General features: G+C 39.2%; 1 protein-coding gene across 1 annotated transcript in view; it reads left to right on the top strand.

Moving 5' to 3' along the window:
- Positions 1-408: 408 nt before the first annotated feature.
- The window catches only part of kcnb1 (potassium voltage-gated channel, Shab-related subfamily, member 1), a 58,956-nt gene continuing 42,311 nt past the window's right edge, over positions 409-17,053 (top strand). The window contains exons 1-2 of the mRNA XM_041815581.1: positions 409-738; positions 5,381-6,038. Coding sequence (XP_041671515.1) covers positions 5,427-6,038 — 612 coding nt within the window. The 5' untranslated portion in view covers positions 409-738; positions 5,381-5,426. The remainder of the gene's footprint in view (positions 739-5,380; positions 6,039-17,053) is intronic.

Raw genomic sequence — 17,053 nt, 5'->3', positions numbered from 1 at the left:
TGACACCTACCCTGTGGCGGCATTCAAAGACCAATAACTATAGAAATAATTATTCCTCTCTCTGATGGGCTCATTGGTTTTTTAGATCCTAAAGAGCCATCGGTATCCATTTTTATTTTATATTTTTTATTCTTTTACCTGCTAGAAACTCCTTACCAGGAGCCTTAAATGTTTTTCTATCATAGATTTTCACTCATGTTGTCGGCTCTAAACCTCAGATCAAATGATAAAGCCATACATACAGTAGGCTGCATGTACCTGTCTTTCCATGAGCTCTATCATTACATCATGCTGAACAGCTCAGCCTGAACACAACAGCAGTGCTGCTGCCTTCTCAGTGATGGAGCCAGGCGGTGCATCCCGGCGCTGAAAGAGTTAATGATCTGTGGAGGAGAGAGAAGCTCTGGAGCTGCCATGGATCCACCTTCAGAGAGATGCGGCGCCTCCTCACACAGCTGACCGGGAGCACAGGTAGTCTGTCCGGCGTACTTGTTGATCTTCTGGGGCGAAGCAGCGGCGCGGTATGCGGAGCAGGAAGCCGGCTGGTGGGCAGTAGACCGTGCTGAGGATCTCTCTGCCATGTCGGAGCCAGAGGAGGGGAACATGGATTGGGTTAGACCCTGGCAGTAGTAAACCAATAACGGCGCCTGCTTTTGTTGTTTTGTTTTTTTTTTTCCCCCAAATGCTTCTGCTTCATCTCCGTGTGTGCCTGCCTGCGGATTGATTGTCCACTGAGAGGTACGTGCGGGTTTGATCATCATAACAACTCAGTACGGTATTTTTTCAAGCTTATTTCAGTCTCTTCACTCTTGATCAGATTCAACTAATCAATTGTGATCGATTTTCACTGTTATATGGCACCACTCTGCGTAAAAACGGCACCAATATGGAGCAGGCAGCCTTTTGAAAACAGGGAAAAGCCTAACGATGGAGGATTTGCATCACAACAGTGCAGTTGCAGATGATTGAAAATCACACTGGGCTTATTCTCATTGTCAGCATAAAAGCACAGTGTGAACACAGATAGAAGGCTCCATTTGAAGGTGGTGCATTCAGTGTTTTAACGTTTTTATGGAAGCCTTTACTTTAATAAAACAGGAGGGTGGAGGCTTTTTAACGTTTCTCCTTTTCTTCTCTGCACCCTGTAGCTGCATGTGGAAGAAACGACATAATATCTCAGGCATCAGCACTACATTTTATTTTCTAAGTACTCTGTTTTGCATGCTAAGACAGTGCACTGGCCTAATTGTGTTTGTGAAGTGTTACAAACTTTGTGTGACAGTGATCAGTGATCACATCTGTAGGCCTGGAGGGTTTTTGGGCTTCCACAATGTAAACAAAATGAGCAGCATGTTTTTTTTTAGAGGAAAGCGTCTCCAGCCACAAAATGATCCAAAAATGCTCGACTATGTATTGAAGGGAAGATGTGGGTTATTTATTTTCAGCCTGCCTCCCCAGGGGAGCTCAGGGAGTGAGCAGCGCTTCCTGGTGTTTCAGCACCATTAGAGTGGACAGCGCTCACTTTGGCCCACCATCATTACAGTGGTGGTGGTCCTGTTTCCCCACCCACAGCACCCACAGCAGAGCATGACACACTACACTAAATCCCAACAGACAAACAGATCACAGCAGACGATATTCATTATGTCTTAGAAAAGTGGTTTCACATTAAGGATAGATAGTTTCATGCTGTCATTCATTTACATTTTTAGACCAGTCACCATGGAGGACATGCACAAGGCAGTGTCTTTGGATTTTTTTCTTGATGGGAAGCTGTTTTATTCAACATGGGCCTTTCTGTTTGTTGATGACAGTGCGAGATAATCAGCATATTAGTCACCAATCTAAATTTTGTTTTCTATTTAACCCTGATAAGAAGTGTATGATTCTGTGGACAGCTATTAGGCATGAGTCTTCTCAAAAACCCACAATATAAGGACATGATAATTGTTGATTCAGGAGCTTATTCAAAGATGAGACAATAGCCTATGTGATGAGAGTAGAAGCATTAAAACTGAGTGCCTACAATCATTTAAACTAGTGGTGTTGTCTCTTGATCCAATATGGTTTAAATCTAATCAGGTTTGTATGGATTTTTAGCGAAAGGCGTGGGAAACACTATTCAAGAAGTTCTGAAGTACACGGCTCAGCTGGTGACAATATATTATTAAGTCTGGCTTTTATTTTTTACCCTTTGTTAAATCTTTATTCTGCATGTGTGAGTCATCACAAGAACATCCACTGAGGGTAGATGTATTGTTTATTCAAGAGATAAAAAAAAAGGAGGCACAGAAGATCATTGGATAATTTGAGAATATTTTCCAAAGATAATCACACGTCTTACCTGTTTCATATTTTTCCAGTCTTGTGTTTTTCAATCCACTGATTTTGGTGCTCTGTTTCTCACTGGTTTTCAATCTTTTTTAGAATTTTGGTGATTTTTTCTCCTTTAACTTGTGAGTCATCTTACAGCTGACTGGGTAGAATCATGCTTTGAAACCTATTCTCAAAGCCAGTGGTAACAGTTTTTGGTGTATTTCATCTAAGAGACATTTTCTTTCACTCTAATGAATTTTTGCTTTTTTGACAAGGAGAAAAAAGCACAATATTACAAGATAAATTTAAGATATAGCAAGTAATACACTAAATGGTCATTTTATAAGGTACACCTGTTCAATTGGTCTTTGCATTTCCTTCCAGTTTTTGACATATTTGGGAAAAACACTATCTTCCCATCACTATATTATCCTAGATAGGGCTGAATGATTTGGGAAAATAATCTAACTGCCATTTTTTCCCCAGTATTGCAATTGTGATTTGATATGCGATTATTTCTTAAGGTCCTTATATACCAACAAACACAAGCAATAAATCATTCTATATTATAACCAACACGATATTAGATAAAACTAGAGCTGAACAATTTTGAAAAATATCTTATTGTGATTATTTTGACTTGTATTGCAAATTGGATAGGAATTGATGTATTGACAGGAGTTATGATTTTTATGTCATTCACTTATTTAGTAAGAAAAACATAAATAAAGTAGGATTTTTGTAGACTATTCTAAAAAACTGCCTGTGGATGATTGCATATATCATGCATAACATCTCTGCTGCAAAAAAAAAAGATGTAAACTGGTATTTTGAAACAAATTTCAGGTTAAAGAAAAATTGCACCTTCTGCGATTTAATCTAATTTTCAATTAATTGCCAAGCCCTAATCCTAGATATGTATAATTTCCTAATTTTTGGCAACCTCATTGAATTTTAAGTATCATATTTTGTGTTCAAGTGCTTCACAGCTTAGCCCCCTCTCCACTCTGGCCTTGGTCAGAAAGTTTAGGGATGCACACTATTATTGGTATGATAGTTACTTGAAACGTCAAAAATTTGGAATTGACAGAGATATTTACAGCTAATATATCGGCCTTAGATATCAGCAAAATGCACAACTGTACCATCAAGTAAATGTGATTGCCTATGGGGGTCACACACTTAAGGGGGCCCACTGAGAGCCCTCAACATTTTATGTAAAGCCGCAAGCATAAAACAACTACCAGACTGTCCATAACACAGCTCAGCATAGGCTGATTCCCATCTGTAGTCCCCGGCAGGTTGATGGTATACATATATATGAGTGTACATCAAACATTAACATTATGAAAAATAAGATATACATAAAACCAGGCAACAAGTAGAGACCAAACAACATAAATAGTACAATAGTATGCAAAGAACCACACATAACAATACACAAGGTGGCTATATGGCTTTGCTTGAGACCAGGAATAAATTGACCATTACAGTTAAAGTGCATGAGGCAGATGGTAAAGAGTTAAAGTCCTAAAGTGCTGAGGTGCTGATGTATTGCACATGATTATGAATGTGCTTGAGGAAATTACATGTTTGCCCTTGGTCTGTTTATTTACAGAGCTGATATAATTGCACATACTTTAGCCTATTGCACAGAGTTTGTATATACAGATGTGCTTATGTAAAAAAAAAAAAAAGCAAAGAACCACACTGAATGCTTTTCTTGGCAGAAAATATGTTTTTGATCTTCTCCTGACTGGCTTTGGCAAGATTTTTGTTCACCAACTGGCTCCAATGACAGTAAATAACAATAGCAGCTACCTGTTAAGCTCATGTTATGTAGTTTACTCGCGGGGGCTGGCATGCCCACTACATCATATGTTTTGCTGCTCTGTATTGAATTTTACTTTCATCCAATCACCCTGCAGACATTTTTTCAAATGTTCTGGCCTTCTGAAACACCGTGTATGGGTTGTTCCCTACATGGAAGCGAAATGTATTCCATGAAGTGGAAACATGAATCAGTTTATCTGGCATATCAGATTATCTACCAAGGACAGCAGATGGAAATTAGCCAATGGCTTAATTCTGGCATATTTACACTTTCTTGTCCTGTATTGCTCTTTGATATACACTGTCACTTTTAAACAAACACCAGTAATATGTTCTTCATTAAACATTCTTTTCAGCTAATCACATGGCAGCAACAAGAGCATTTAGGTAGGTAGGCATGGTCAAGACCAGAATAGGGAGAAAGGTTGATTTAAGGGACTTTTAACATTTTGCAGTTGCTGGTGCCAGACAGGCTGGCGTGAGTATTTCACAAACTGCTGATCTACTGGGATTTTCCCAGAATGGTCTGAAAAAGAGAAAATATCCACAGAGTTCTTTTGGCTTTATGTCTTGTTGATGGCAGAGGTCAGAGAAGAATGGCTAGACTGGTTCAAGCTGATAGAATGGCATCAATAACCACTCGCCAACCATGGTTCGACTCACAACACATTTAACCTTGAAGCAGATGGGCTCCACAGCAGCAGAAGACAGTACATGTTTGCTAAGGACAGGAAATTAGGGCTACAAGTCATGGAGGCTCACCAAAATTGGACAAAATATTTTAAATATGTTGCCTGGTCTAGTGAGTCTCTATTTCTCCTGCAACAACAGATGATAGGGTCAGAATTTAGTGTAAAGCAAGATTATAGCCTAACCAGACCAGCAACAACGATGGCACAGTTAGAGTCACTTTAATCACCATTCTGATGCTCAGTTTGAACTTCAGCAGATCATCTTTGTATTAATGCATTGGCTGCTGCCATAATTGGCTGGTAGCATTATGCATTATTGAGCAGCTGAACAGGTGTACCTAATTAATAAGTCGTGTGTTCATTATTAGAAAAAATGCTCCAAATTCTTAGCTGGTTGTGCAGCAAGGAACTTGGGAACCTTGATCCGTGAGGCATAAGTTTAGGAATTACTGTCTAAGGATTTATTCAGGTTAGATGACTGATGTGTTGGCCTTGATGTTCACTACAAATTATGTCTTTTTTGTCTTCTTACCTTTCAGATAATATTTTCAAGTTACAAGAGCATCTGCACTTCCAGGTTCCAAAATGTTTGCCTCCTTGCTCCTCGAGTCTAAAGTCACCATGGAGAAATCCTTGGCTGAACTGAATAAAACAACGTCTCGCTCGACGTCCTCGCTGCCACCTGAACCGGTGGACATCCTCCGGACCAAGTCATGTTTCCGCAGAGTCCGGCTGAATGTGGGGGGTCTCCCACATGAAGTCCTGTGGCGAACGTTAGACAGACTACCCCGAACACGTTTGGGAAAGCTCAGAGACTGCAACACCCATGAATCTCTGATGGAAGTTTGCGACGACTACAACCTGGAGGAGAACGAGTACTTTTTTGACCGACATCCCGGGGCGTTCACGTCAATTCTAAACTTCTACCGCACGGGTAAGTTGCACATGATGGAGGAAATGTGCGCCCTTTCGTTCAGTCAGGAACTCGACTACTGGGGCATCGATGAGATCTACCTGGAGTCTTGTTGTCAGGCGAGGTACCACCAGAAAAAGGAGCAGATGAACGAGGAGCTCAAGAGAGAGGCCGATAATTTGAAAGACAGAGAGGGAGAAGAATTCGACAACACTTGCTGTGCAGAGAAACGAAAGAAGCTCTGGGACCTCTTGGAAAAGCCAAGCTCATCTGTTGCAGCAAAGGTAAATGATTGGGGGTTGGGGCGCAAAAGATCAGTCTGTGATTGGTTGGGGCAATCTTTGACTTGAATATTGGCAACTTGTGCAGGCTCAGAATTAATTTAGTCAGTGCAGAACTACACAGCGTGTCAACAAAGAAAAGATGTCTATATCACTGTTCATTGGTTGGTTTGAACTAACCCAGAAGGACAGACTTCAAGAACAATAAAATAATGTACAAGCAGTCATGGTCAAAGAGGACAGAGCATAATGACTCTAGTGATTCCTTTAGTAGAAGTTCAGATTTGTAGTTGTTAGTGTAATGTCTTGAGAAGGATTGGATTGATCACAGTGACAATTGATACTCATACTTATTTTAAAGAAAAAACCCTCTTTGTGTCTCTTTGCATTTTTGCATAATTTTAGCATCCTTTGTGGTGTGCCACAAGGCTCAGTTCTTGGACCACTGCTATTTAGTTTCACCATACAAAAACACGTCTCTTTCTACACCTATGCCAATGATACTTAGTTGTACATTTCACTTTCTCCTGACAATCTTAGTCCTGTAAAAATTGACTAAAATGCATTGATGAATTAGCAAGTGGAGGCCTACTGAAATCTTGATAGTAGGCCCAAAAAATCAGAGGCTTTCACTGAGCATATTGAGTTCACATTTGTTTGAAATGTGCTATATATATGAAATGGATAGAATTTCTTCACCATGGTCTGGAGCACATTTTCTGTATATAACATTGCTTCAAGATAAGAAGATAAATCTGTGAAAATGCACCATAGACATTTCAGACCTACTTACACATTTCAGAAGACATTTTCAGTAGCATAAAATGGCTCACCCAGGACATCTCTCTGTGCTTTGCTTGGGTGTTTGCTTGTGTTTTGATAGCTAAGGTCTGAACACTAAGTAATGAACAAAAAAGGCCAGAGAATGTGATTTGTCAGTGTGGGATGTGTGAGCTATTATGTGCCATTACTGGTGTTCACAGTAGGAAAAAATGCATGTTTTGGCTCCTAGGTGAGTTTGGTTACAGTGAAAATGTCTCTATTGATGCATCTCTATAAAGCGTATATAAAAGGCGACTTAGTGTTCATTATGTGCATCTTCATTAATGCTTTTCAATCCAGGTTCAGTGCTAGATCATTAACTCACAGTTGAAAATATGTCTGTCACATACACACACACAAAACGTCTCCTTTTCTGACATTCAACCCACAAAGATATCATATAATATCACTAAGCTGGCCTTGCCTGCAATGTGACACATACATCTGACCCTTGGAGTTCATCCATTTGTCCTTGTCTTTTGCATTGCATTAGCGGTGCATTTATCCCATCCTCACCCTGAAGCATCCTGATCTGATTGAGCTTGAGATAGTCTGCTGCAGGCTGAGATATTGCATTGTATCTTTGGTCAAATCAGCAAGTCAGGAATTATTACGGATTACTTAAATCGTTTCAGTTGAATAAGACTTAACTCTTTATGGTGTTTGGAACCATATATGGTCACTTTGGTCAACTTACACTGGAACCACGATGATTTTTCTTTGCCAATCATTGGAGATCCGACACAGAAAGTAACATCACACCATCCAACCAATCAGCAGTGGACCAGAGCATCTCAACCTTCCTGTTTCCTCCAGAAGTCGAAAAATGCAGTTTTAAGTCTCTCTAGGTCCCAAACAAATGGCCCTAAAATCATAACTAACTGAAACTTTATAACCTTATAAATGTGACAAGAAGTGCTAAATGCCATATAGGATTTGCTTCTGTAGGATTTCTAACAATTATTCCAAGTTTGATGTGAAAAAATGGAGGAACCATATTTGAACATATTTGTTTAGGGGTGTAAAATGTCTATTAAGACATACAACCAGCTCATCTAGCTACCATACTAGGGGTATTTTCTTGAAAAATAACTCATAATGCAGGATAACAGTTCTCTATAGTGTATTAGATGTTGCCACATGTTTACAAAAATCATAGACTCATCCAGTTGACTAATTTATTGAAATTTTCAAGGAATAATTGTTAAAATAGGTGTGATTTTTTTTGTCAGTTTTATAATCTTATGACAGTTTTATTATAGTTGTGTGGTTTATATCAGTTTTGTTTTTTGTTTTTTGTTTTTTTTGCTGTGGGAGTAAATTCTGCTTAAATTAATTTAGACATTTACCATTTTGATGTTTTGGCGTTTTTAGCTACAATTACAAATAAAAATTAAAGGTATAAATAATGAAATATTTGTGATTTCAGTCAGTTTTACAACAGAATAACAACTGTATTCTACTTAAAATGCATAAATCAATTTATATTTTTATTTTAAGCCTCATCACTGCTAAAGTTAACTTAGTTGTTTAATATTTGTGGTTATTAAAGGTCTCCTGTTGGAATTATAAGGTGGTTCCACCATTACATGTACATTTTTTTTAAGTCTCTAAAAGAGGTCAAAATCTAAAGGCAACCTTACCATGTCTTGTTAAATAAAGTTTTTGTATATAAACAACTTTTTAATGTGTGAGTAAAAACTCATCAGGCTCAATATGGGTTTATTTTCGATTATTAGCATCTTCATAAACTTTATGTTTTTGGGTTTTTTTAACCAACAGACAAGGAACCATATCCACTGACCTTGATTTTTACCATAATAGTTCAAAGAAGTATATATTTATGTATATGTAAGTATTAAAAAAGTATTGTGAAGTCCACTAATCATATTTTAGGACTAAATTGTGAATTCCAAGTATATCAATGAGTGCCCTATGGTAAAGAGAAGAATTTCTAACCAGTAGATGATGGATGTGACATGTCATTACTTTTAATATTCTGCTAAACAAATAGAAGAACTGAGATAACTCAGAGGAAAAGCAAACAGACCATGCTCGACACATTAGTTAGGAGAGACTGGAAGTTGCAGCTGCTAAATTTAAACCCATGTGTTAATTTTATGCACTAATTGTTTGAATGAGTTTTGTTTGTTACATCTTTGTGCTACATTCCCACAGTCAGAATAAGATCCTTCATCTTTATCCTACCGCTCATTATTTCCCTCTCTAAAGGCCGTGCCCGAGGGTGCTGCCTTTTATCAGGTATGCTCACAGAGTCGGCCCTCAGCAGGCTTTGCAGAGAGCCACACCTGCAACCACAAACCTGGTAGACCGCAGCGGTGTTAAACATTAGCAGCCTTTGATCACAATCTCCTATATGGATCGAGGGCATCAAAGAGGAAGCTTTTTTTTTTCAACAATGTTTTTAAAGGCGCCAAATGCTTACTTTGGGAATAGTGTATGGAAATGGAGATGAAACTATTAGCAGTCTGTGCTGTCTGAAGCTTTGTGGTGAGGATTTGTGAGTGAACTGTCAGTGCTTCCCCACAAACAGAGTGAGATGAGAGCTGCGAGTCTGTCAGTGAAATGTCTTCTTCATGGGAATCAAAGGGATGTAAAATCAATGTTTATTGTGTTAGAGCTAAGAAAGTGCTGTAGCCTACAAAAAGGAGCTGACCACTCGGAGTCGACCGTATGCCGCTGTCTCCATTAACACACCCTGATATCTTCAGTTTATCAAAAGATCGCTGCAGAACACTTCTGCCTTTCACCGTGATAGGATCTGTTTGCTTTGAGAAATGACAAAGCAAAGTCTGCATGCATAATGTTATTTTGCATGTGCGCCACCCCCAATTATGGGTGGATGAGGTGATTAGAAATAAATGTTCCTCATCTGGTAATTCAGCATCATCATAGGACTACAGCAGAGGACGTGGTGCCAGAAATAAAAGCAACCTTGACGCAGCAAGAAGCTGAGTTTATCAATTGCTAATTAGCTTAAAAGGGCAACGTGAAACCACAGAGCAAACAACTAGGAGCTTTGATAGGACCTGATGTATCATCTCAGCATTTTTTAATAGGCTGGAACAATCTGTGGGCTTGTCGAGTGGTCCAACCGCAGTGTAAGCTCATCAGCTGTGTGCTCCTCACCCAGGTCAGAGATGGAAATGTGTGTGTAACAGCACATAAACAGATGGTGAAGGGGAGAGACAAGCACAAAACAAATGGTAACCAAGCAACTAAAGTGTAATTTTGTCATCACTGATGTGGTGGACACTGGAGTAGGTCTGTTTGTTTCTGTGTTTGCAAGATTGCAAGGCACTTTTGCTCGGTTCCCACAATGTAATATCCGAACGCTCAAGTCATAAAAGCAATATTTGCCAAGATGTTGAGGGGAAAGTCCAGTGTTGCTGCCTGTGTTCTTTCTGCTGTCCTTCCTGTCTTATTTTCTTTTTCATATCTCTGCTTCCTTCCTCCCAGTCTTCAGGCTCCACCACTATACCTCCGACTAAATGTCAGGGAAATGTCACATTAATTATTTTCCAGGAGACTCCAGGCCCAATTTGAAGCTTCCCCTCTCTCTGTTTACACCCTTTTTCAGCCACACAGCATTGTCTGTGTCTCACTCAAATCAAATTTAAGCCACCATAAAATAAGATTGTATCTGTCCACTGGCAAAGCGGAGCTTTACAGTCAGAAAGGCGCCAAGAAAAGCCTTTTTTCACCTGCAGTGGGATTTATGTAACAGCATCCTAGATTTTGCTGGATTTACTCATTAAATATAACTAATGATACATAAAAACTATGGAAGCACTGATGCATTGGTTTAACATCCGCCAGTATTGATCCGACTGTCAAACATCTGTCATTGGCAATAAAGAGGCATAAACAGATATTAGTAGAAGGGAAACTTTTAATCGTAACTTACCTCAGAATTTCTCATTTTGAAATTCTGTCATTTTGCATTTAAACTGTTTTTAAGTGACTTTTTTTAAACTAAAGGGAAATGACTTCTTGTCTGAACACAGAACTGCTTTTTTAACCCTCTGAACTCCACTGGATCACCAATGATCCCAAGCGGTGGCACACGTGTTGTTTACAGTATCTCAGGAACCACAGGGCAGATCTCTATGGAGTAAATTGTGAGCTGAAGCGTTTCTTTTTCCCGATCTACAGACAAACATTTTTAATCCAGGTGCAAAGCGAGGTGCTGATTCAGACAGTTGATGCTACAAATCCACATTGCTAAGTCCATGCTAATCGTGATGAGAAACTGAGCAATGTTGCTATCAGTCCTCCATTTAGACACCTGAATTAGAAAACAGCAACTTCCTGTAAGCCTGCTAACCAATCACAACGCTCCAATGTGTTCTATTATTTTCTTGGCTGTAGAGACCATCAGAGCCAGCCAAAGCTCAACAAGAGAAAAGATATTTATCTGCCAGTTTGGAAAGGTAGCAAAAATGTAGTCCTATGGTCCAAATAATGAAAAGAGGATGTTTGCACTCCTCAAATGGGGTTAGTGTGCATTGGAATACTATACTTGCAAAATTTGAATTGGTTTTGGTGAGATAAATGACAGTGATATTTTCTGTTGTGTGTTTGTCCGCATGTTGTTATTTTTCCCCCCAACAGAGAAGGCCTGTAGGAACCAAATGCAGATGTGTAAAGGCTTGGTCATTGTTAATCTGGGAATAATTTGTACAAAATCCTATGAGATTCAATTTCTTTTTTGTTCCTTTACTTGGACTTTCTGGTCATATAACTTTTGATACATTCATCTATGTCTTTGCGGCACACGTATTCTGAAAATCAAGGCTGTGCTGAAAAAAATAGATGTCTATAACTTGATTGTGCCTAAAAGGGTTGAGATTCTACAAACATTTTTGCATAAAAAATACAAAAAACCCAGCAAAACTTTCTTCTGGTTCCAAGGGTTAAAAGAGAATAAGGAACTTTGGGTAGATTGTCGATTATAGATGCGTTACGTTTTCCTTGAAGGTCCCATGCTGGATCTGTGAGTGACATCACACCCAAGGTGCCTGCGTTCCAGTCTATGAGTTGGTTACTTGGGGGACTGAAGTTGCTCAAAATTACTAAGAAGGAATTTAGAGTTAATAATAGAGTGGTGTTTATCTGTTTTGTCCAGTCAGTTTAAAGGGGACATATTTTACCCTATTAAGACAAGTTTATATTGGTCTCAGAGGTCCTCAAAACATGCCTGTGATGTCTGTTGCTGGAAAAACACTCCAGTATTGGATTTTTGCATGTCTAAAAACCCCTCTGTTTCAGCCCTGCTCAGAACAAGCTGTTTCTGTCTCTGGCTTTAAATTAAACTGAGCTGTCTGACTCCACCCCTGTCTCCGCCCCTCTCAGGAAATGGATGTGGCTCTCCTGATCCTCCTTTCAGCTGGCAGTTTAGGAGAGTAGGGCAGAACTTTCTTCTAAGCAGGGAGGGCCAACCGAACCTGGGGGCAGGGCTAACTCCGCACATGACATTGTGAGGGGAAAATCTGGAAATGCCTTGTTTCAGCACACATTTTCTGAAAGGTGTGTGGGGGGGGGGTTCTGATTCTTGGGGGGATTGTGGACAGGCCAGGGGCACATATTTTGTGAGAAAAGCCTGAAAAGTGATTTTGCATAATATGTCCCCTTTAATGATGGCATCCTTTTCAGATAACTGTTAAATCATCAGAGACTGAGATCAATCTCAGTGCATCTCTAATCCGAATCTAACTAGCAAATAATTCTTGTTTTTACAGTCGTTTACCCTGCTCTGGGATTTTACATGGTCTTTCACTTTGTGGCTGAGTTGCAGTTGTTTCTCAACAATTCTACTTTTCTATAATATCCCCTACAGCTGACTGTGGAATATCCAGCAGGGACAAAAGTAGTATGCTACTGTAGAAGATATGCCTTCTTTTGTACAGTTTTTTCAACAAATTTGTATCAGTGTCAGGGTTTAATTTATTTCTCTATCCCAGTTTTTCCATTTTTAGAGGGCTCAGATGGGAAAACTCAACTGTAAATAATCAAATTTGAGATAGTTTTCACAAACAATATTAAGGTTATGCTTAATGCCTGGTGTAGAAAAGGAATCCAGCGTTGGATGGATTTTTATTCAACCATTTTAAGGAAGAACTCAAAGGAAAACATGAATGTCTCTGTCACTTCTATCCTTCCTACATGCATAATTGGAGAATTACCAATTCCTCCTCTGTCAGTGGGTATTGTGCATCAGATGGCAGGCAACAAATTCCAATTATTCCCTTCTCATGTCACACTTAAGATGACATATGAATGCAGTTTGGCTACCTTCCTACTCATAAATCAGTCTGCATCGTGAGTCCAACACATGTAGCAACTCAAGACAAGAATTGATCACCATTTGTGAGGGCTGTAAAGTCACTTTCAGTCACAGGAGCAGTGATGTATAGGAAGTCATAAAAGAACCTGGCTAGAATATTGTTACGTCCTAGTTCAGAGGCTCAATCAACCAGAGTTTGCATTTGAGGACTGAATACATCTCTGACATGACTAACATCCTCTGTTCTATTTTAAAGCATGTCATGAATGTTCCTTTATTTCCACCTATTTGCAACACATCACATCAATCATTTTTCAGGGCTGAGGCATCCATGCAGTCTGCATCAGCTCTTCTGGTGCCTGAAAGGCTAGACAGCCTTATTCAGGGCAGCACTACAGGGTTACAGCTGTGAAGGTCCAGCTCTGATTCGTTTGAAAGGTTTTGAATCAGGTTGGTAGTGGCATAGCCTTTTCAAGGTCACAAAAGAGGAGCCTGTTTTGACTGGTGTCAGATCAGGTTTTAGTGAAGCTCCTGACAGATTCATGTCTCTACATGTAGCATGTCACCTAGCAACCTGGGTGAGTCGTAAGGTTACAGTGAAACCCTGATACATTCACATCGCTACAGCAGAGCCACCTATGTGTCAACAGATCCTTTTTCTCCCCCTGTGAAGCAGGTTCATACTAAAAGATTATCTCGCTGATTTTTTCAGCCCCATTCTCCCTTCAGACATGGAGCAAACTCCTGACTTTGTGATGGTTCCAAACATCATCTTGCCTGTAGTGGGATGTGTGGTCAGAGTGATCCCATGTGCTCGGAGCAATATTGTAGTCGTCCTATTTTTTTTTTTTTTTTTAAAGGAAATATCGAAGATGTTATTCAATATTTCCAGAGGGCAACTGAGCTTGCACTTGCTGAATTTTCATGTGTTATGAAATTTAACATTCAAAGAAATGTTAACGACTTCTTTCATGGTTTCTCTTATGATCACCAGCTCTACCCATCATTCGCCATATTTGTTCACTATAAAGGGAGGTTAGACTTTCCACCTGAGACCGAGACCCAAAAGAGGCCTGGAACCAGGTCAGCCCAGGATCTGCCCCGTCTCCCAGGCTTTCCCAGGCTCAAAGGGAGTCAAATATGTCAATATTTTACCATAGATTTTGGGGGGTTTTAGTCTATTTTTCCTGTAATAACTTCTGAAGAGGCTGAACCATTGAACAAATTATGACTTGTGACATGTTGCCAAGCCCCACTGCTTATCTGTCTTGAATTTAGAGGTCTTCTCAATCAATGCTGAACTCCAAACAGCTTATTTACTGAAAATTATATCAATGCTTTCTTTACGTGTTTAGTTTTAATGTAATGGCGCAGTAAAGCTGTTAAATAGATAAATGGCCCATTGGTTAGATTGCGTCCTTTGTACGTGGGCGCCTCTGTCGGTATATATCTATGATAAAGGCAAAAATCTCCATTATAAATCCTAAAAATAAAAAAAAAAGTGACAAGAGAGAGCATGGTGCACAATAATGCATGTAGTTGGAGGGTAAAGAGAAAAAAACTTGAATTGATTATCATTTGCAGCATGTATAGACCAGATGATTTTTATAAATGGTGGAGGAAAACCTCTGTTTTCAAAACATGTGGGCAGGGACTGATCCTCTCCAAGATGGGCGTTCAGGGCCCACTGATGTCTGCACATCCTCAGATCAATCTCACTGCTGTTTTCATCATAAACAATAAAGAGGCCAGGTCTGTAATACCTGCGTTTCGCTCATTAAGATCTCATCTGAACAGATTTCTGTTGTTTAAACAACTCTTTACTATAGTTTAAAACTTTAATTTAAACTGCTAACCTATTAAAAATGCATGGTTTATGTTGGGCTCAGGCCCACAGTGACACACCGATCATTTTTTAGGGCTTGGTCAGAGCTCTAGTCTGTGAGAGATTTTCCAAGATTTTCAGTTTTGTGAGTTTGAACTCTGGTTAAATGTGCTGTTTTATTCATGCCATTGCTCTTAATCCTATAGGTACACAAGCGTTGAATCTATGTCTGTCCCTATAAATTTCAATGTCTGTTAAGATTTTAAACATCTTTCAGATTGGGTTAAGATTAAATTATTTAGTTGAGGTGTTCCCCAAGGTTTTTCACTTGGCACACTATTGTTTTCAGTTTACATGCTGTCCCTCAAGGCCGGACCAGACTACACAAATTTAGCCAGATTTTGTCCCAGTTGCATCATCACAGCCCATCATCAAAGTGAGGCCCGGATATGCACACTGAGAATGGTAAATCCTCTGACAAAAGCAACAGTGTGTTCAAGATGCGAAACGACCACAATTCAACAAGACTCGCATGTCAGAATTGTTCTTGCATCTTCCACTCTGTCTGATATTGTGATGCTCACCAATAGGATTGCATATGCTCTCTATCTCTTTGTCTAAATTTACCCATGACACTGTGCAATTCCCCACTCCCAATCTTGTTTCCTTCTGGAGATGTTCTGTTTACCTACAGTGAAAATAACATAGTTAGCTAAGTGGGCTAATTTTATTGACATGTTATCACGTCATACCTCAACCTCAATATGAAGGACAGCCTATAGTCTATATAGTCTGTATTATCATTTTCTTGATACAAATGGAAAGATCCACAAATTCGGCTTCTGCCATAATTGACACTGTTTGCCTGGCCTCCCCAGTGACCTATGGACTTTCACACAGTCAGAAGGACAGTCTTAGTACTCAGCCATCAGTTGTTGACTAGCAGTTTGCAGTGTAATTCCGCCTGCTAAACTCAAACAGCCTTTATGGCATTAAATTTCCAAATTTTGTTACGCTAGATGGTGATAAATCTAAGGTCATTTTAATTTGACCAGTAATTTCCACTAGCCATTTCAGAGGCGGACTGGGCCGTCTATCAAACCATAATGAGAAGATAGTATCAGTTAGTGCACCCTCTTCAGTCAGCTTATTAACGAGGAGATATTTAAAGTCTGGCCACAGAGGAATACTCGGTGAGTGTACAACAGGGGGGTTCATCCTCCAGGGAGCATCTATGTGCTCAGGAATTTTCAAAGCTATCTGTCTTTTAATATATTAACATTTTGTGTGTATAAGTGGACATTAAAGTCAGTCATTATGTCTGAATCTTTCATACTAAGTTCATGAATATCTACAGGAATTGTCTGAAAATTCAGTCAAGAGGAATTGAGTGACATTGCTTCACACATCGTCTTTAAACATTTATTACAGTCATACTCTTTATTTTTACACTGTGAAATGTGTATATTTTTAAAAATGTGTATAATTTTAAAAACAAAATAAAAATATGATACATTTTATTTGACATGATATATACAATGCATGCCATACACAAAAGATTAAAATAAAAATAAAGATTTCATGTCTATGTGCTGGGTATACAGTACATTCATACTGCCTTTAAAACAGTGTCCACACAACAGTTCCAGGGTACACTGATGAATAATTCAGCCCTTAGTCATTTTTCTTGTTATCATCCAGCATTTAACTTAGAGAAGTCTGGGCTTTGGTAGCCTTGCTTAAGTTTCTGTTCTCCAGTCATGGTCGTAATAACTGCATGTCACATGTCTATACATACAAACACAGTCATGTGTTGTTCTGAAAAACATGGGACTTTCAGTTTTCACATCGTCCAGACTACCTTACATGTGACTGGGTTAAACAGAAAGCCAAGTCATAGCAGCTTTATGCAGAGCACATTTCAAACACAGAGGCAGTTTAAAGTTCATTAAATAGGCTAAATCGACATAGGAATGCATTTAAATAGCCTTTAATGAGGAAGAAAACAGAGGAAGATCAATCAAGATAAAACAAAATGGATTCTTTGATTTGGCATTAAAGGAA

Source organism: Cheilinus undulatus, linkage group 3 (genome assembly GCF_018320785.1).
Source record: "Cheilinus undulatus linkage group 3, ASM1832078v1, whole genome shotgun sequence".
NCBI lineage: Eukaryota > Metazoa > Chordata > Actinopteri > Labriformes > Labridae > Cheilinus > Cheilinus undulatus.
Note: the sequence above shows the minus strand (reverse complement) of the source record. Positions and strands in the feature narration are given on the sequence as shown.